The following is a 22,297-nucleotide window of genomic DNA, read 5'->3' as shown; positions in this document are numbered from 1 at the left end:
CTTTCATATCTGTCGTGGGAAAGAGACATTATGGACGATGCTGTAAGTTATTTAAATAGTCAACCGACCAACGTTTAACAAATTGTTGCTGTATGTTCGACATTGGTTTCCAGATAGGCAGTCTGTTAACAGGCGTATTAGTAACATGAATCTTAGGAAATGCGATTAAGTTAGATAAGGTAGATAAGTTAAATAAGCTCTAATTTGGTCAAATTCGAAATGTGATTTGAAGAAATTACTTAATTCCTTCAGTTGATTATTGGCACCAACAAAGTTGGTACCATTGTCACTATATATAGTGTGGGGATTGCCTCGATGAGAAATCAATCGTTTAAACGTTGCCAAAAAAGCGTTAGAGGATAACTCACTAACCAACTCTAAATGAATGGCTTTTATAGCCATGCAAACAAAAATTGCAAAATAACATTTAAGTGTTCGGTCCTTGTGTAATCTAGAAGTCCTAATAAACAGAGACCTACAAAATCTACACCTACGGTTTAAAAAGCGCGCGGGATTCTAACTCTATCCAATGGGAGTGGAGACATAAGTTGTGATGCGGCTTGTGCGTTGAATCTATAACATGCAATGCATTTTTTGGTAATGCGTTTAACATACTTGACCCCACTTAAAGGCCAATATCGTAGGCGCAAACTGCCTCACACATTTTGAGGACCACTGTGTCCTAGTCTACAATGTTCCTTTTTAATGAGCAAAGTAACAACATGATCATTTGCGGGCAACAATATAGCGAATTTCTTATTAAACTCCATATTTTTATTTTGTAAGTGTCAACTCGTACAATTCCCGATGAGTCTAAAAAATGATTAAGAGGGAGCAATTTCTTGTCTAAGACGAATTCTTTCTCTAATAAGCGTGATATATATTTGACAGAATATAAGTTAATTAATTTATTATGTTTCATATTATACATAAACCTAAATACGCAAGCGACTGCGTTTTGTAACTTTGAAAATTTAGAAAATCTTTTAAACATAGATATTTAATTATTTGGTGAATGATTAACAATTAATAGTGCCATTTTCTTTACTTCCGGTAAATTTTCAATTTGCTTAAAGGTATCAAATTGATCAAAATATATTTTGGGATTTAGCAAAAACTCAGGTACCTGAAACCAAAATGAAAATGTCTTTTGATTAAATACACCGCTGGACAAGAGAATCGCAGGATTTAATTGTGAACGTGTCTCCACTTTAGACTTTTACTAAGATTCTCAATATTAGCCACTCTATTCGAAACAAACGTATTATAATTATTCACGGGATAATAATCATAAATTGTAATACGTTTTAATTTAGTAGGTAGCGTTATTTACATCAATTTTTAAATAGTCGATTGTGTCGACCATTGCGTCCATTTTAGTGTTATTTTCTTCATCTTTATCTTGAATATAATGCGTATTTTCTTGAGATAAAAAGGAAAATGTTTGCGTTACAAAGAATGCGTTGGTATGACTTAAATTCTTTGATATGAGTGGACCTGCAATAACATATCCTAATTGAGTGTTCATTAGCGTTGGAAGATTAGCCCCTAGCGAGATTATTTCTCCTATTAAAAGTTGAAAATACAAATTCGCGCCAATTAATAAATCAATATTATTAGGTTCCCAGAAGTAGGGATCCGCTAAATTTTGAAAGGATGTACCTGCGAATGTAATTTTATATTAATTATTTCACTACTTTTTGTTACTTCCTAGATCAGAAATATTTAATTTTTGAAATCTTGTATTGTACTGTAATTTTTGGGCCAAATTTTTTGTGAGAAAACTTTGCATACTGTTCGAGTCCAACAAGGCCTTAACGATTAAAGATTGGTTGTCTCGTGTGTAAAGTTTAACTAGTGCAGTAGGCAGAAGAATATGAATACTATTGCGATTCACAGCAAACAATGATGTAGAACTGGCTGAAGATTAAAAAGAGAATTTTCATTTGGAGTAATATTATTAGCCACAATATTATGGTTAGTACTATTAGGATAGTGGGTTCGACCTTGCGATTGATATCGCTGCTGACCGCTATTGTCTAAATAGAGTAAAGAGTGATGATTTTTCGTGCATACTTGGCACATGGACAAAGATTTACAGGAAGACACAATCTGCACATTACCTAAACAATTAAAACATAGAGATTTGGATTAAACAAATTTATGTCGTTCCTGTGGAACTAAATTCAAACATTGTTGGCATTTATATATCTGATGCGTGCGCTCTATGCAGAAAATACATGATTTACTATAAAAAAATTATTCCGCGAGATTCCGCGGCGTTTGTATGTAATGATACTCTACAGTATTTTTCATATAAAAATGCGTGCACGTCACAATTTATATAAAGTGACGTCACTTATATTTAAAATTTCCAGAACGTCAACCTTAGAGTTCAAATTTTCCTAACACAGCTAATAATAAGAAACCCATACGGAACTGCTCGATCTTTCATAGGCGTCAACACGATATAATAATCAGAAAAATGTAATCAACATTATATTGGGAATTTTGGAATTATATTGATTAAATAACCAAAAACATTTGTTATTATTAATAATATAAATTTTATAAAATAACTCTTTAAGTCGAATATTCCACAAAATAATAATTTTAATTAAATATATTAGACAATTGTACGCAACTGATATGGGAATACTTCAAATTTTTTGACAGTTCAGCGTGTGGCAAAATTGTTTTAAAGGGTTGCCGCCTTTTTAAAGTAAGAATTTTGTTTATGTTTTGATTTCTTACACAATTTGATCATAATATTATATATATATATATATATATATATATATATATATATATATATATATATATATATATATATATATATATATATATATATATATATATATATATTATATATATATATTATATATATATATATATATTATATATATATTATATATATATATATACAGGGTGTTTGGTAGGTCGATGGAAATTTTTTAAGGGATAATAGGGGACGCCATTTGCAAAATTGTTTACTAATAATGTATCGCTCAAACTGTTAACGTTTCCGAAATAAAGTTAAATTTGTCAATATTTGACAATTCAACGTTTAAAAATTATCTAGGCGTACTACCTCCCTGTTTTACGAATGGAATAAAAATGTAAACCTACAACACTGACTCTTCGCATAAAATTTCCATCAGCTATCGTCATTCTCCGAACGCATAACAAACAAAAAACAATATACCTGCTACGGTATGCTATGGTTCAACAATCACTATCCCAATAGGTGGATCGGACGAACTGGACCGTTTTTGTGGCCTGCTAGATCGTCCGATTTAACACCGTGTGACTACCACATCTGGGGTAGATTCAAAGAACTTGTTTTCAACTTCCAATCCGAACTAGAGCTTATTTAATGGAAAGGATTATTGAAGCAGCTGACATTATAAGGGCAGAATTGAGGTTAAAAGTAACCACATCAGAAATACGACGCAGGGCAACAGGTGGTTCTCATTTTGAACAACAATGACTGTTTTCTGAAGTTTATGTACATACTTAATAAGGCATAATAAATGTTACAAAAAGCATGATGTATCGTTGTTATGTTTTACCTTTCTTACCCGTTTCATTAATGAAGGTTACTTTAACAATGCATTGATATTCAACGAAGGGTTTTTGCAATCTGAGCAAGTAATACGTAAGGTATTTTGTATGTCAGGGAAGTGTCTCGCTTGGATAATTATTTTTAAAAATAAAATGGATGAGCAGCTTTATTTTCGAATATTGACAAATTTAACTTTATTTCGGAAACCTTAACAGTTTGAGCGATACATTATTAGCAAAAAATTTTGCAAACAAGAAATAATGGCGGGACGTTTTTACTATTAATGCTCTAAAAGTGGTAAGTTTAAAATTTAGAATATATAATTTTGTATTAAAATGTGTTCTTACGTATTTTAGTGTGTTGCAGTAATCTTAAAACTAATTAAATAAAGTAAGTGTATTTACTGTTAATATAATAGTTTGACAAATAGTTGACAAAAATTCCTCACTAACTTACTATTCTGATGTTTTTTCAACGCTGTGGAGTTCTGACGTCGTAAATCTTAAATGACGTGCACGCATTTTTATATGAAAAATACTATAGATGCGTTCCTTTCAAAATTACAATTATTATTACTTCTAGGTTTTGCGTTAGATTCAAATATATTTAAATTATCTAATACATTAGACAGCTTTTGCAAAAATTCAAAGAGCCCATTAGTAGATGGTATGTCTCTAAATTAATTTCAGCCGGAAAGTTTAAGTTTCTAATTAAATCTAATGTATTTTACATGTGATATGAAACGTCCTTAGTTCATGACCATTACATTTAGTCATAGTTTTTTGATCGGATAATGTACAATACAACGAATTTAACAGCTTATTTTTGTTCTCCTCGAAATTAGTTTTAAGTGTTGATATAGCAATTTCTATATTTTGATTAGTCACAGTTAACGATTCAATTAATTGTAGCGGTTAACTTCTCAGAAGACTCTTAAGATAATAAAAAATTTTGTTATTCGATTTTAATTTGGCAATATTTAAAAGCCGTGCTGTAAATAAATCAAAGATTAAATACCATTCTTGAACGTCGCCTGAAAAAGGTTTAATATCTGGTAGTTTTACACTAGAAAAATGATTTTGAGTTATGTTTGAAACAGAGTGTTTCAACACGAGTTAATTGGGATTTACAACCCCGAATTTGTTTGCTGAGAATTCTGAGAAGCCATTATAGAAAATTTAACAGAAATAGTACAATTGACAACAATAAAATGATTTAATCTTTGAAAAACGGTTCAAAAATCCGGTATTTCAAAATGAATTAAAATTTGCTCGTTTAAAATAATCCAATAATTTTAATAAACTAATAATGTGGGTACCTACATCAACATCTACAATCACAACAATTTCTAGAGATACAGAATGTCAAATATAAAGTGCTGAATTTATAATCCACCTCTATACACCTTTAGCAGGTTTACGTGGGCTTAATGCAGTAGCTTACTTACTTATGTAACCAGTATTGATAATAGAGGTCATAAAAATCATCCATGTTTCCTTCCTGTATGGTAAGAAATAGTTTTTCAAATTCATTAAATACCGAGGCAAAATAGACTTCATATGATATAGGTCTCAGATTAGTTCCTTTAGCTTCATTTCTTTTTCTAATGAGATCATTTATACATGTTGTTGGATTAGCATTATCCAAATTTACACCACAACCTAAAATATATTATATAGATGTTTAAAATAATCAAAATTATTAAAGAACACCAAAAGTAGATTTAAAGTTTTCTTTATTTAGTTTAGAGCATGCATAATGTAGTATGTTTGAAGAGAATAGACAAAAAAAAAATAAAACAGTTTTCGGATCATTTACGCACTGTTTTTGTTTATATTTTTATACCTAATATCTAACAAACCTTTTAAACTTTTAGAATTATAACATAATTAAAACATAAGAAATCGAGTAGCAAAAATGGATGCATGACTATATGAGAAAGTGCAAATTAATGCCCATACGACAAGGATATATATCTTAGCCCTTCCCCATTCAACATCGTCGTAGACCAAACCATTAAAAGTATTATTACAGTCAGGGCAAGATATAGGATGTGCGAGAGCCTTCAAATACTGCGTTACGAATAGGAGAGGAGAGGGCACTTTTGAACTTGGGGTGGATTTGAACAATTGAAGATGGCAATATTGGGGGATTTTAACGCTCGAATAGGCAATTAATATTACATTAAAAATTAACCAAATTATATTGCAATTGGTTCTGTGGTCTTTGAATATTAGCTTGGACAAACACAGGGACACGAGATTTTTATATATAAAGATATATAAAATTTTTATTTAAGATTTCCATACAAAATAATACACACTATTTATTACCCTGTATAGTTTTTATTTATTAGAATTAACTTTTTTTAGATTAAAATTACGTCGAAGTTAAAGGTCGCATTTATATTCGACAGAAAAAGTCAAGAAGTAAACAAGAAAGAAAGTAAACAAGATTTCGTTTATTTCTTATTTTTTTAATCAGATATATCCATTAGTCCTTAAAAAAAACTTTTAGCCCCTGAGAAATGCCCTAGAAAAACATCAAAGAAAAAAGAATGGGACAAAGTGTAACTTTAAAATTAATACGTAAGTCAATATTATTAACATTTTACTTAATAATAATGGCTGTTGAATTTGTAAAATTACAATATTGTTAAACTTCTTGAAAATAACTTTATTCAGAACAACAATTATATTACAATACTTGTTCACAATACCTCAATGACAACAATAAACTTCAAAACTCAAAATACTATTACCACAGAATAATAAACAATTAGAATGCCCACTTTGTTTGTCAAGATAAGTACGCGCATCTCGTTCGCGCAGACGGAATCAGCCATGTTTTAAACGGAACCAGTACCTACTGTTCAGTGAAACTTTATCTTGTGTGCAAAGAAAAAATAACCCGGTTTAATTTATTTACGGCAACCTTAGACATAATATGCACTACTTTATTCGTACTGTTAGTTAAAGAATAATTAAATTATTTCAAATTTACTAAATTATTAATCTCTAAAAATTTAAATTACAGTTCTGTCGTAGCTTGTCACAAATTTCTCAATTCGAGTCTGTGTTTCCGTTTAAGAGCGTAGGCGCAAAATTTCGGGCCAATGCTTTTTAAATGCATTAATTTTTTTCGAATCCTGAGAAAACTAACAAATATTTTTGAAAAATTTAAACGCAGAATGAAAGATTACATTATTACCGAGGGCCGAAAGTCCCTTAGAATAAACAAAACGTTTTTTTGAATGAGATATTTGAAATTAAAAATCACACTAAATTGTCTCTTCTTTTTCATCCTTGTAACTTATTAAAATAAACAATATAGACGTTTTCAGGGACTTTCGGCCCTCAGTAATAATGTATTCTTTCATTCTGCGTTTAAATTTTTCAAAAATATTTATTAGTTTTCTCAGGATTCGAAAAAAATTAATGCATTTAAAAAGCATTGGCCCGAAATTTTGCGCCTATGCTCTTAAAATATGACGATCGCGTGCTGACACACTTCAAAGGCGGCACCTTAGAGTTAGCATTCTGATTGTTATTTATTCTGTGCTATTACTGTTCTAAACTGTCAAAAACATCTGTTTATATATATATATATATATATATATATATATATATATATATATATATATATATATATATATATATATATATATATATATATATATATATATATTCTAACGTTCCAAACTTAACTACATTTCATGAATTTTCGATGTCATCTTGAATGTTCTCGAACTACTTCTTCTTTTTCGTCAGAGACTTTTTCTATATGGGATAAATCTTACGGAATTTTCGTAACATTGCTCTCCTTTATAGTTATTCGAGCCTATTCGAGAATGTTAAAAACGAAAATGGAGAACTGATGATAAAATTCTGTACGAATAACTAACAACACTTTTTTCACAACAAAAGCCAACACAAATATACATTCAATAACACCCGTGGGCAAAGATCTATAATAGATTATTTTATAACCAACAGAGATATACATCCATCAAAAATAACCGAACTAAGATGCAACTTAGCAGATGTAGGTAGCGACCATAGCCTAGTAAAGCAAAGAATAAAGTCTTTTTACGATACAGAACAAAACAAACACAACAGGCATAAAAATACTATAAACGTATCAGAAATGAAAGGAATACTTTAGTCAGCCAAATAAAAAAGGAACACTGGCAAAGCTTCCCAAAATAGATAGAACACGACTTCTATGGTACACAAAACAATATGGAGAATGATCAGAGGACAAAGAAACGAGATGAATGAACTAACAAAAATAAAACACATTGAGAAGGAAACATGAGCAGACTATTTTCGATCTCTATTTGCTAAAGGTCGATAATGAACCACCAACACCAAAAGTGACGACAAACTAAGAAATAAATATTGGGGAGGAAGAGGTAAAGGACGCATTAAGGAAATTAAAAAATAGAAAATCACCAGGAGAAGACAGAATACCGAATGAACTCCTAAAGTACGGAGGACCAGATCTGACCGAACAACTATTAAAACTAATCCAAAAAATAATAGCACAAAACATAATACCACGAGAATGGAGATCAAGCATCCTAATACCTGTGTTCAAAAAGGGAGACAAATCGGACTCGAAAAATTACAAAGGAATTAACTTATTAAACACTAAAATTAACAACTAGTAAACTAGTTGAATAACTAGCAGAGGAACAAGGTTTTAGGTCGGGAAAATCATGCACCGACGCTATATTTATAATAAGACAAGTGCAAGAGAAATCATTATAATACAACAAACCGGCATATCTATCTTGCGTAAACCTTAAGAAGGCATTTGACAGGGTCAACTTAAAGGATGTTATCCACTTATTGCACGCAAGAGAGATACCTTTAGGAATAATAAAAAAGATCTAAAATATTTACCAAAACAACACAGTCAAAGTAACAGTCGATGGAGAACTAACTCACCCAATTGTATCTGGTAATGGAATAAGATAGGGAGATTCCCTGAGTTCTCTATTGTTCAATGATGAAATAATAAAAAAAAGTAGGAACTAAAAAAGGATACCAAATGCGAGAAAAACAAGTTAAAATAATCTGCTATGCAGACGACGCAATACTCTCTCAAAGTGAAGATGTTTTACAACGTATGCTGCACCAGTTAAATATAACCGAGAGAAAATTTAATATGCCAATTTCCCAAAAAGGCACAATGTATGGTTATAACAGCAAATTTACTAACATGTACATTGGAGCTGAAATTCAGATAATAGAACAAGTAATGCAGTTTAAATATCTAGGCATCACGCTATCTAGCTACGGAAAGCTCAAAACAGAAGTGGAAGATCAAGTAAATAGGACAAACAGAGCAGTAGGTTGCCTGAATAAAACAATATGGAGAAATAAAAATATCGGGAAAGAAATGAAAGGCAGAATTTACAAAACAGTCATCAGGCTAATAATCGACATACGCGACAGAAACACGACCTGACACAGACATCTCTTAAAAAAAAATGATGGTAAGACACTATGTGACAGAGCTAGAAGTACAGATATACGACGTAGATGCAAGGTGGAGAACATCAGGGACTGGGTAAGAAATAGAATATTAGAATGGAACAATCATATAAGCCAAATGACAACAACTAGAGTAAAGACAGCGAGACTGTTTCCCAATAGGAAGACGATTAATAGGAAGATCGCGAAAACGATGGAACGACTAAAGAACTTACTAAAGGCACATTCAAAAACAAACAGTCATGTCTACATAAAAAGAAGAAGAAGAAGAACAAAATATCGGTTTCCATTTAAAAAACAAATGGATAACATCATCATGATGTCATCGTGCGTCATCATAGTTACGGTTATTCAAAATGAAAGCAAAACTAAATTTGGTTGAGTTTACCGAAAGTACAAGCTGATTATAGCCGTAAATCTCAAACATGGAACAAAAAATTTGGGATTAGTTGTGTTGGCACAGAATAAATAACAATCAGAATGCCCACTCTCAGATGCCGCCTTTAAAGTTTGTCAGCACGCGATCGCCATATTTTAAACGGAAACACAGAGTCGAAGTGAGAAATTTGTGACAAGCTACGACAGAACTGTAATTTAAATTTTTAGAGATTAATAATAAGTACGAATAAAATATTGCATATTATGTCTATAATTGCCGTAAATAAATTAAACCGGGTTAATTGTTCTATGCACACCAGATAAAATATCACTGATCAGCACTGGTTCCATTTAAAACATGGCTGATTCCTCTGCACGAACGATATGCGCGTACTTATCTTGACAAGCAGAGTGGGCATTCTGATTGTTTATTATTCTGTGGTGTTGGCATGTTTTTATAATGTATATGCTGTATGCTTCAAATATAAAGAACTAAAGCTTTAGAAGAGTACATTTTGATTATATTAGGTTATGAATTCTGCAATTTTTGATTTATATAAAACAAGAATGAGTAAATATTTGTTTCTTTGGAGATTAATTGCAGTTAATTATTAGAAATTTTTTTTGGCAATTGCCCTTTGATAGATTAGGGGATAGATTTGGCAATCGTCAAAACAGCAGTTGACAGATTGCAACAGATGTTTGTAAGTAATCTCGAAAGAGATAAATATTTACTCGTTAGTGTTTCATATAAATTAAAAATTGCGGAAGTCATAAAATAGTATATTCAAAATGTATTTTTTAAAAGCTTTCCCTTTTTGTATTTGAAGCATACAACATATGCATTATAAAAACATCCCAACACTGCTAAACCGAAATATTTTATTTCATGATTGACATTTGCGGCTATATTCAGCTTGTACTTTCGGTAAACTCAACCCCAAATTTAAAAATTGACCTGACGCTTTTTGCTTAAATGTTATCTAACGGAGATATTTTGGGATTTCCAATCCAAACGTTCACACTGTATAAGTATGTATGTAGGTAAGAATATTGTCATCGGAGGAAAAGTTACTGGTACTGGAAACGGAGTTAAAATACATAAAATGGGACGTTGTGGGTCCTGGTGAAGTCAGAAGGCGAGGGAGATGAATATACAACTCTGAAATAAGATAATCAACTATGGGAAACATACAGAGTTCCATATTTGTAATAAACTAATGAGAAGAGTATATCTTTTAGATCAAGTATTAGCATATTATGGAATATTTGTACGCTTTAAAGATGTTATCGATTTCTTAGAATTTAAAATACGTATTGCTGAAATTTCCATTTCCATAAATGCACTACATTATTTTTGGCACCTTTTTATTTGTATGTTTTTGCAGGTGCAGCTACAATGTATGCGTAGGGCGAAATTTTCCGTCCAAGAAATTAAAATGACATACTACTACTGCATAGACTCTAGATTATAGCAGAATATATCAAACGATATGTTAAATTATATTTTATCAACTAATTTTAAATGTTACAAAGTATTTCTCAAAAAAAAATTTTAATTAGAATGACTTACCAATAACAATTCCAACGGTATCACCTTGAACATTTGAGTTTACGATTAATCCTCCTATTTTTACTGATTTATCAGCATATAAGTCGTTTGGCCATTTTATTCCTATATCTAATTCGCTATCACCGACAGCTTTTTTAATAGCTGACACCACAGCAACCATAGTCAGATGTTGAATTAGAGGCAACGCTTTGCCGAGAGGAGAATTCAAAGAAATAATTATTTGTAAAGAAAAGAGAGCACTACCCATAGAGCTAATCCACTTGTTATTCGATCTACCCACTCCTTGAGTCTGCTGTCTAGGTATTACAACTATCCCGTGGGTAAGATTTTTTTCTAATAAAATTTGTGATCCCGTTATTACATCGGAGTAAATAACTAACCTTCCGATTTCTTCTGTAGCTAAAGATTCAAAGTATGTTACGGTAGAAAAGTTGGAAGGACATGTATGGATAAATATTGGCATAAAATTGGAAGTTGCTTGGTCTGGTTTCTCATCCTTGCCACAAAATTTTAACACAATTTTGCTATTCTCCAATCTCATATCTGTAATATCTTTACATTCCGTCAATAATTTAAGCTTCAGCTGAAACAAAATAATAAGCCTTTTACTATTTTACATATTAAAATGAATTCAGAAAATTTAGAAAAGGCTACTAACGAAAAATATACAAAATGTTTAAGTGACAGAATACTTTCAAAAAGTGTAAAAATATAAGTAGACATTGAAAATTGTATATTAAAGCTTTAAGTGAAACTACATTTTTATTTTTTGAATTTACATATTTGACTTCTAGTTACGGCTTATCCACGATTTTCGTTATCCGCGACAACCGTGCCACTCAACCCCACGGATAAACGGGAGTTGACTGTATATAGTACTATATATTAGATAAACATCAACTAATAGCACCAATTATTGTAAAATTAAGATTGTATCCTTTGAATATTTATACTTACATCATGCCTTCCCAAGAAATATCCAGGAGTATATTCTAATTCCTTACTTTCAGTACAATCTATACCCAACTGATGCACCAAAATATCTTTTAAAATCTCAATTCTTGCTTGATCGCTTTCCTTCAAAGCCTTAAACTTATTCTCATCATCCTCAAATTGGTCCGGATTAATCTCCAAATGGACCTGAGAAAAAATCGCCCTCCCACGACTCCCTTTTACTGTAGCCAATAATAAGCTCGGAGTCTGCCATGTTTCCTCAGTCCCAAGAATTTGAACTTGTATAACGTAATCCTTACCGTTGTGCTGTATTTCTACGGCTGATGGGGTTCTTGGTGCTACTGGACTGGACCCATTCCCGCTGCTTTGATTTGAATGGTCCGATTCTTTAGAGAACTGTTTTTTGGTCGGCGATGCTTGGTAACAAAATATGTGATGCATCATTTTTACCTGTGTCCATTGACCGTAACTAAATCTTACCAACTCGTGTTCCCTCACCTAAAATCAAAGTATGTTTTATATCGCTTTGGCACTCTTTAACGTTGTGGTAAGAAGAGTTTAGCAGACAAGTGGAAAGTAACAGCTGTGGTATATAAAATAGTAAACGAAAAAATCTTACAACAATGCTTAATGCTTGTGAATAAATTAAAGAAATATAAAAAAATTAGAGAAAAGTATTTTGGATTAAGCAAGGTTATACACTCATTAACACGTAAAGTGCCATGGGGGACAAACGTTGTCCCCCATTTGCATATATTGTTTTCCATGCATGTGGCCGTGGGGGACATGCTGTCCGGCAGGTTAGTTCACACTTCTAGCCGAGTCTCACTGCGTTTGTTAGACGATCCGTTTAACTTATATGTAAGCTGTGAGAGCATGTATTGGACAATATGGACCTTAATTGGTTTGGGTGTCTACGATAGGTTTGAAGAAGGATTTTTTACAATTAAAAAAATTAAATATTTTAGCATTTCAGAAATCTTTATTTTGAGGTAGATGCATGTTTTTTAAAATGACAAGGTAAATAATACATTATTGCAATACAGTTTTGATTTCGGGGTTTTGTTTTTGGCAACTGTTCTTCCCAGATTTCATCTGATCTAAAAACGATTTTACAGTAACTGTTTTTAAATAATAAAGTTACCTGATAAATCAATATAGGCCTTATGTTTGTTGTATTGCAGCACATTTTTGGGCTTCAATAATTCACCTGAACGTCTATTGACCACCACCATTTCCGGTAAAAATTTTGTGTTTAGCATAAGGATATCCCTCTTGTCGTTCCATTTTTCTACAAAAATGACAGTATTGCTTTCTTCTGCAATAACTTCTCCACGTTTTAATTTGGCTTGCAAAACAGTTTTTGGGTTTAATTTTCTGTTGCTATGAAGAGTGTTAATTATATGGGTATTATTTATTCTCTAGCAATTTTTGTGCCAATTCTACTGATGTGTAATAATTGTCCACTACAATGGTTCTTCCGCTGTTTAGCAAGTCTCTGGTTAAGTTCAGAACAACCTGAGATGGAACAGAATGCTCTTCTGAAACCTCTTTTTCTCTTCCACAGTACACGTTTAGGTCATATAAATAACCCCCCTTCAAACACAGTTTAAAAAGTTTAATTCCAAATTAAAATCGTTTATTCGAGATATATTGCTTAAACTTTAGCTTTCCTTTAAAAGGAACAAGTGTCTCATCTATAACAATATATTCACCAGGTACTATGGAAGCTTGAAAAGTTTCCTGTAGCTTTGATAGTAAGGGACTGATTTTATGTAGCCTGTCGTCCATATCAGCTTGTTCGTTGTTCGTAAAATGCCACATTTTTACAAAACTTACAAAGCGGTTTATTGACAAAACATGTTTTAGTGAATTTTGATACAAACTTTTTTTGATCAGTGGACAGGAAGGGAAGGAAGCTGAACTAATCCCATCTACATAAGGCATCCTAGAAATGCTTCCATTTCATTCTCCGTGGTGTCTTTCCAAGTTTGAACTCGGGAGTGTTTAGAGGTATTTTTAGCTTTTTGTTGATGTGCATAGATATTGGTTTCCCGAACAAATAATTGAATAATTTCATCTGTTATCTTCATTTTGTAAAAAAATATGGAGTCTGTTCATATTGTTCGTAAACAATTGCCTTGATTCCTGAATCATTTATAGTAACAGGAATATTTTTCAAAAAATTTACCTCTTACCTGGCCCCATTCAAAATTTATTATTGGCGAGGGTTCAGATTCATCATCAATATAGTGCATATGTTGTGCTATTACTGACTCAATTATGTGGTCTATATTAGTGGATGCCATATTTATGCAACTAGACGTTGATGGTTGGGGTCTTGATTATTACTTTGTATTTCTGATTTTGGAGAAACGTTTACTTGTTGGTCAAATTTTATAACTTTTGTTACCCGCTGACATTTTTTATCAAAAGTAGGCAATCTTGTTCTTTTTTTTTTGGCATCACGGGACCATTAGAATCAGAACTTTCGCTATCTGAGGGCTCGTAGTCGCTTACATCCGGCGAAAAATGTGTTCATCTGTAGAAAGAACTTCGTCCCACAATATCTGCAATGTTTCATGTTCACGTTCGTATTCACCCATAATTCACAAGCTAAACTCGAAACTACTAAATTCAAAAAATAAAAACTAATAAATTCACAAACTAACTCGAAATTATTCATAAACTATCACGTACATATTTTATAACCTCGCCGGACTGCAGTTTCCACGATACTACCAGTCTAAACACGAAAACGCGTCACACGCGCGTGCTTCATGTGTCGGACACGCATGTCCCCGACGGCCGTTCTGAAAAAAACATGTGTTATCGCCATGGGGGACAAATGCTGTCAGACAAAAAAAAATTTTTTTGTTTAAAAAATATTAGTTTATAAATAAAATAAGTTATTCATATGTTTAAAATAATAAAAAAGTTTCAAATAAATTAAAAAACTTAACCGGCCAATATGGACAGTTTAATATGATTTCCATTGCGGCAATTAATTACAAGCTATTACCCACATTTTTTGCGGTTAGCTTCCGCCCAGTATGTCAAATTAATTAGGAGAAGTGTAAAAGTGACAAAAATTTCATGTTAGATATTTTACTGCTAATGCAATGCTAAGTTTACAGTGAGCTTAAAAGAAACCATTTTATATACAAAAACAAATTACACGGAAGTTGCAGGGATGGTGTAACTGTAGTTCAAATAATCTTTTTAGAAGAGTAGTTAATAATGTTAGACTAGCCATTACCATATCCAATCTCTATAGGAGCGGCGCCAAACGAAGAAAATAAATACTTTGGTTTAACTTACCTCTGCTGTTGTAAACGTATGTAGTACACAATAAAGAAAATCGCTACAAAGACACAGCAGCTGACCTCCATCTAATAAGTACTGTAATAATTGGGATGTCAAATTCGGTGGAACATTTCCACACACCACCACTAAAGCAGTGGAATCGTTCCACATGGATTGCTTAGGATCTGTCGGTAAATCGTAAATAACATATCTAAAACATAACACACCATTAGATGAGTTAATTTTCAGAAAATGGATAAAAATTTAATTTTTATGTTTTTAAATTATCAATATTAATAACTTCAAATACCCACTTTAACCTTTCTCTACTCTTGTAGCGAGCTTCTTTAGGTGAAGGCTGCTGGTTACGTTTAACTCAACTACTAAACGTATCTAGAGGCGAAAACCTATAGCCATGGAGATATTCACGTCATGGAGGAGTCGTAAAGAATAAAGAACATTAAGTAGAGATATCGGCCTACACGAGTCATCGGTGGACAAAGTTTTGCTCTGTTTAGAGAGTATGATAGTATTGACACCTTCCAAGGATTTGCCTGGCAGAAATTCACACATTTGCTGAGGATATTGTCAGGATGTGGTAGCAGCAAATTTGGTAAATGTTTTCTAGGATTTGTCGGTCCACAGGTGCTGTGATTGCAATATCATAGAAGTTCCAAGAGCATCTCTTGTATTGATCTCTCAGTAGTTTCACAAAAGGCAGGATCAAATCATAGATTTATAGAGTAACAAAGATGTCTTAGAGATATATTTTTAAGGTTTGTGTCTTCTGTTCGTGTGGATATAGAATTTGGTTGTTCTTCAGCAGGTAAGATAGGTTTGATGTTTTTTGGTTAGTTAGGCTTTTGAATTTTCTCCAGAATGCGCAATTGCCTCGGTAATCCAATCTAGATGTGATCTCCCGCCATTGATTGGTTTTGACGGTATTCACTTCAACCTTGATCTGTGCTGAGCGACCATTGTATTCTGTTTTGACGAGGAGGTTTCGATTGTTTGAATTACTGAAGTCTTCTTTTTCGTTGAAGTTTAGTTATGGTACTGATGTATCAATTGGTTGATTTGTCAGTTCTTGCTAGTCTGTGATTCCTCTGTCAATATTAAATTTGATGTCTAGGTTAGCTAAGTGAGGAACGCTGATTATCAAAAAGTATCTGCAGAGGTTCCAGTCTGTGGCGCAGAGATATTCGGTAGCGAGCACGATGTATGGTGGAGTATCCTGCGAAGAATGAATTGATTTTAGATAGGGTGTAAGAAAGAGTTATGATTTGGATATTGTATTTCTAGAAAATATGTTCAATAAAGGGACGATATGTTTTCAGGTGTTTGAGAATTCGACGAGTCTACCGGCTTTGGATTTTTAGCGTTTCACATCGTGGATCTGGTCGATCGTGGCATGAAGGTATTGCCTTTTTCACAGTAGTTATATGGTCCACCGATAGACTCACCAACTAAAGTATAGGTTCTATTAGCTAAGGATATCTTGATTCCCAAATTCTTCTTTGAGGACCTTGCCCAAATTAGGCGTTGGTAGCCTCCATCACTATTTGCCGACATATACAGTACATTGACGAAGGTTTCGAAACCATGAATATTTTTTCCTACCAATTATTCTTTTTCTCTTGATCTTTACGTTGACTATCCGTTAAATAATACTCCGTAATAATTCCGTTCAGTATCTAGAATCTACTACCTCTCATTATATGCCCCAGATATTCTTTTCCCTTTTTATCATCTTCATCGTGTTGACCAACACGCTGGATGGACGACATTGGACGAATGTCAAATTCTATAAATATTAAAGAAATGGCAACAAGAAGCACAGAACCGTGAAGAGTGGCGAAAAATGGGAGAGACCTATGTCCAGCAGTGGACAGAAGAGGTTGCATGATGATGATGATGATCATCTTCATCAAGTCACCTTTGCCTTGACCTATTCTGTTTAAGATTTTTATGTTTCAGATGTGTTGAATTCATGAAATTTTGAGCATTCTACGATATGAGCACATCTCGAAGACTTCTAATTTGTTTATCATACTAACCTTTATGATTCAGGTTTCACATCCATATAGTCATACATATGACACATAACATTTTAGAAACTTGTTTCTTAGTTGTAAGTTGAGCCAGCTGACGAGAATATATAGACAGGAGAGGGGTTTTAAGAAATATATAAAATGTAAGAAAATACAGTATCAGAATGCGGAATCCGAATAAAGGAAGATAATCGAAAAAGAAGAGCCAATAAAATATCAAATATAAATGACTCCAGTCAGTATATAAAAACCCTATAAAACAAAATAGGGAGAATATTAAGAAGCAAAAGCAAAGACAACGATTCAAGAAGCGAATAAAAAATCAGACTCGCCAGCAAAGAGAAAAACATGCAAAAAATAGAAGAATTAAAAAAAAGTGTAAGGCTAAAGCAACTTTGCGAGAGATTTTGCCCCTTTATACATTGAGCATTAGAGTTACTATGATCAACAGCCTTACTCCGCTCTTCAAGAAGTTAACTACAAGAGTAGCGGAATGTTACGATAAACCTACACAGAATTCTAACAAAAAGATTTAAAGACGCTCCAAACTTGGAAGATGATTAGTTAACGTTTGGATCTTTGATTCCAACTGTTGTTTACGAAATTATTTTAACTTGTAGGCGTTTATTAATTGCCGCCTGTAGCATTTTACCAATTTGACAGTTGACTTATTTGGCCTCGATCTTGTAAATATTTATTTTTTGAGTTAAAATTCTGAGATGCTGTATTTACCCTCGGATTGATATGAAATTTTGATTTTTTGTGTGTTATATGTGGGTAATTTTAGATGATGTGTACCTGACTTTCTATTAATCCATTAATGTTGGTATATTCTTATTGCTGCCTCTTTTTTACTATTAGTAGAGCTACTATAGCTCTAAATAAAGATGAGACCATAATAATATTATCAGCTCACAAGGGTAACGCAACTGTAATCATGGAATCATGAAGTAAATCCAAGAATTAGTCACAGATGAACCATACACAAAACTACAAAAGGACCAACCAAATCATTGGAGAACAAAATATACAAACCATTACATATATTTAAGGAATATCTTACAGACTACCAGAGAGGAACACTAACACTAACAAAAATACATAAAGAAAACGTATCCCTCAGAACAATTTGTAGCAGCATGGGTTATCCTTGCAGCAAAATGTCAAAGTTCCTCCCAGATATAATATAGCCATAACATAACATTTATAAAGAATTCACAGAATTTTCTGCAAAAACTAGCAGAAATAGATTACAGTCCTAACAACATGCTAGTCAGTTTCGATATTACCAGCCTTTTCAGCAATGTGCCTTTGGATAAAACTTTATAAATAATAAGAATTAAATTAGAGATATATTTTGAATTGACATCAAAAACCAAAATGAATGTATCAGCTATAACGGAGTTATTAATACTATGCACTTCTTCTTCTTCTTTGAGTGCCTCTCCTATCGGAGATTGGATATCATTAGGGCGATTCTAATTTTATTTACTGCTGTTTTGAATAATTCGTTAGTGGTACAGCCAAACCACTCTCTTAAATTTCTCATCTAGGACATTCTTCTACGGCCTGGATTTCTGCGTCCTTGGATTTTTCCTTGCATTATATTTTGTAGGAATGTGTACTTTTGTCCTCTCATCAGGTGGCCAAAGTATTCAAGTTTTCTCTTTTTTATATTCAGTATAACTTCTGGATCGTTATTTATTCTGCGTATTACCTCTTCATTTGTAATTTTATCCACCCAACTTATTTTTAGTATACGGCGGTAGCACCACATCTCAAAGCTTTCAAGATTTTTAACATTCTTCTGTTTAAGAGTCCATGCCTCAACACCGTAAAGGAAAGTACTGAATACATAGAATTTTAACATTCTAGTTCGTAGCTGAATACTAATATCACGATTACAAAATAATTTTTTCATTTTTATAAAGGTAGACCTGGCAAAGGTCTACTGTGCATACTATGCACAGACAACCCCTATTTTCAATTAGACACTGATCTTTATAGATTTTGGATTAGCCATGGACTCTTCATTATCTCCATTATTAGCAGATATTTTCATAAGGGAATTTGAGCAAAACATTGCGCAAAAACTTTACACATCGAACATATCTGAATAGCAATGACGTGGAAAAACGTTACAGTAAGTGGCACGAAACAATAAGAAATATAAGACCTTGTATCCATAAGTTGATTTAAAGTAATCAAAAAGAAATTTCAACACTATCATAAAAATTGTTAATATTAAAAAACTTACTTTTCTTTATTTAACATATTGATAAATACGGATTTAACATTTTCTTTTGCCAATAAACTGTCGGCAAATATCAATATATTAGGTGGTTTAACGTTCTTACTCTTCATGAGTCCATTGGATTGAATACGAGGTTGCTTATTTGTAGTACAATCAGTCTTATAGCTGCTACTGCTAACACCTAAAATATCTTTGGGTTTGTGGCTCTTTTCCTTAGGACTACTATCTACATCTTCACAGAGAGCCGCAGTTTTAACTAATTTTTTGTCAGAACTGGAACGTTTTGACAATAATTTTTCAGACTTTTTAGCTGCTTCTAATGATTTTTCAACATTACTTTTGGATTTTTTGGGTGGTTCTTTCTTATCTTCTCTTTTATGTTGCTTTTCTTTGCCCTCTTTAGAAGACTTTGTAGGTACAGTTTCTTCAGTCGTTGCCGTTTCCCTCTTTATTTTAGCTTCCTTTTCTTTCCTTTTGTGTTCCTCTCTAGCCTCTTTTCGAATATTGTCTCCATCTGTTTTCGATTCGTCTTTAGTTTTGTGCTTATCTTCAGTTTTTCGATGTTTACTTTCTTCTTTTGATTTGGACGATGTTTCTGCTTTTGTACTTTCACCTTTGTGCTTTTCTGAACTTTTTTCTCTACGGTGTTCTCCAGATTTGTGTCTTCTGTAATCTCCACTACCAACTTCTAATGTGTTTTTGTCTTCCGATCGTTTACCATCTTTTTTAATTGGTTTCACTTCGCTTACTGGGACTTTCTTTTCTTCGGATTTCCCGCTTTCTATAGTTATTTTTGGGCTGCAACATTAAAATGTAATTAGCGTATATTAGTTATTAATTTTTTTATAATTATTTTTAAATTTTTAGTTGTTGATCAATAAATAATAAAACAAAAATATGTTAGAGGCGATATTAGTGGTGACACACTTATAAAAACATCTTTAATCCATGTTATGTACTAAAGAAAGTCCAAATTCAACTCTAGAGATAAAACTCTTCTCTCTAAAAAATATCGTAGATATTCGGCCAGAAAGAAACCATTCTAGCCAATCTACCATTCGGTAGATGCTCGCCCATAAAGAAAGGCTGGATAATACTTTTAACAATAAAATAAATGTGACATTAAGACTGTTCAATTAATCCTACGTCTACCGACTAGGTCCAACAGGTCCATAAGCGTTCATAATTGAAGCCCCTGGTGCAAGAAGAGGATAAGTACCAAATTCTGCAAAAGCAAGATAGGTGCTTATTTAGGTTGAAAAAGTAACTGTTCTTGCCTGGTGCATGTCTAGGATATGTACAGGTAATAGATACTGAAATTATAAGAGCAAACTACTTATCCCCTGGTATGGTCTGGTGCAAGAACGGTATAAGAAATGTGTAACTTATCCCGTTCTTGCACCAAATTTTGAATTAATTTTTATATGTGTGTTATTCCGTCCCACTATTTCACCGGTGGCTTGCCACGATTGGGTAAGGTACCGGTATCTGCACGAGCCATGAACGCGATCTAAGTTACGTAGTCACCGAGAAACTGTTGGAGAAGTTAACATAGTGCGAGAGGTACGCTTTAGTAAAAAATCGAGAATTTTTTTATTATTACTAGATCATAAGATATTATTATGAGTTCAAATAGTGAGGATGAACCATTTCAAAGTTCAGGCAGCGAGTTTCTGCCTTCGAATGATTCTGGTGCATTTGAAAATAATTATATGAAGAGAAGGAGTCCGCTGATAAAGAGGCTGCAAATAATAAACATGGACGAAAGAAACAAGAGATCCCAAGAGCTGGAAAAGAAATGTGCAGAAAATAAAAGGAGTTAGAGGTGAAGCTTATAAATCTACAACAACAGGAAAAGTGGTACCAGAAAGGAAACAAGGCGATGATTGCAAATGTAGTAAGAAATGCATAGAAAAACTTTCAGAAACCGAAAAGCAGGAAATAATATCGGTTTTTAATATTCTTTCAAGTTAAGAAAAACAAGACACTTATTTGTCAAGTTTCATACAGGTTTCGCAGATTACTCGACGGCGCAAAATAATTGAAGGACATCCAAAATTAATAAGGAACTATATAGGTATTGAATTTTGACAAGAGCTATGACCTTGTAAATAATAGGTAAACTTGAGTACTGCATCGGCATGACTCATAGCTCTTGTCAAAATTCATTACCTCTACCTATAAGTATAAGGTAATATTTTTTTACTATTTTTAATTTTATTTTGTGTATTGTCGGCGGTGATAGCCTAGCTGTCTGAGAGCCTCACTGTTCTCAGTCGTTAGAATAGAATCGCCGATAGACGCGGGTTCGAATCCCGTTAGAATTTTTCTGGAAAACCAAAAATTTAGATTAATAAAACATTAAAAATAAAAACACACATTGACTGACCAGTTGGTTGAGAAAACCAGTGCCAATAAAACATAAGTACAAAAAAAATTTGTGTATCTACAAACTTTTAAAAATGCTCTGACGTTTTTGTGTTGAGTATTAAATGAGAAGTTTTTAAGGTAAAAATTTTTTTTTCAGTTACGAAAAGGTGCTTTTGAGTTAAATATTTGCAAGATGGCATTGTACCTTCTTCATGATATAGGAAAAAAACGTCTGGAGCGCATCGCAAGCCACCTGTCTACAAACATTACACCTGTTCAGGATAAAAGAGGTCGTCATTCAAGTAGGCCTAATTTAATTACCGCAGATTTAACCCCCCAAAACCT

At 32.8% G+C, this 22,297-nt stretch overlaps 1 protein-coding gene across 5 annotated transcripts in view; it reads right to left on the bottom strand.

Moving 5' to 3' along the window:
* Hcs (holocarboxylase synthetase-like protein) overlaps positions 1-22,297 on the bottom strand; it is a 161,093-nt gene that overhangs the window by 4,206 nt on the left and 134,590 nt on the right. For all 5 annotated transcript variants that reach the window (XM_072522975.1, XM_072522977.1, XM_072522974.1 and 2 more), the window contains exons 6-10: positions 19,586-20,380; positions 15,293-15,488; positions 11,975-12,469; positions 11,018-11,600; positions 5,013-5,226 (exon numbers count right to left, since the gene is read on the bottom strand). In XM_072522975.1, coding sequence (XP_072379076.1) covers positions 5,013-5,226; positions 11,018-11,600; positions 11,975-12,469; positions 15,293-15,488; positions 19,586-20,380 — 2,283 coding nt within the window. The remainder of the gene's footprint in view (positions 1-5,012; positions 5,227-11,017; positions 11,601-11,974; positions 12,470-15,292; positions 15,489-19,585; positions 20,381-22,297) is intronic.

This window comes from Diabrotica undecimpunctata, chromosome 2 (assembly GCF_040954645.1).
Source record: "Diabrotica undecimpunctata isolate CICGRU chromosome 2, icDiaUnde3, whole genome shotgun sequence".
Taxonomy (NCBI): domain Eukaryota; kingdom Metazoa; phylum Arthropoda; class Insecta; order Coleoptera; family Chrysomelidae; genus Diabrotica; species Diabrotica undecimpunctata.
This window is presented reverse-complemented; position numbering and strand designations above follow the sequence as displayed.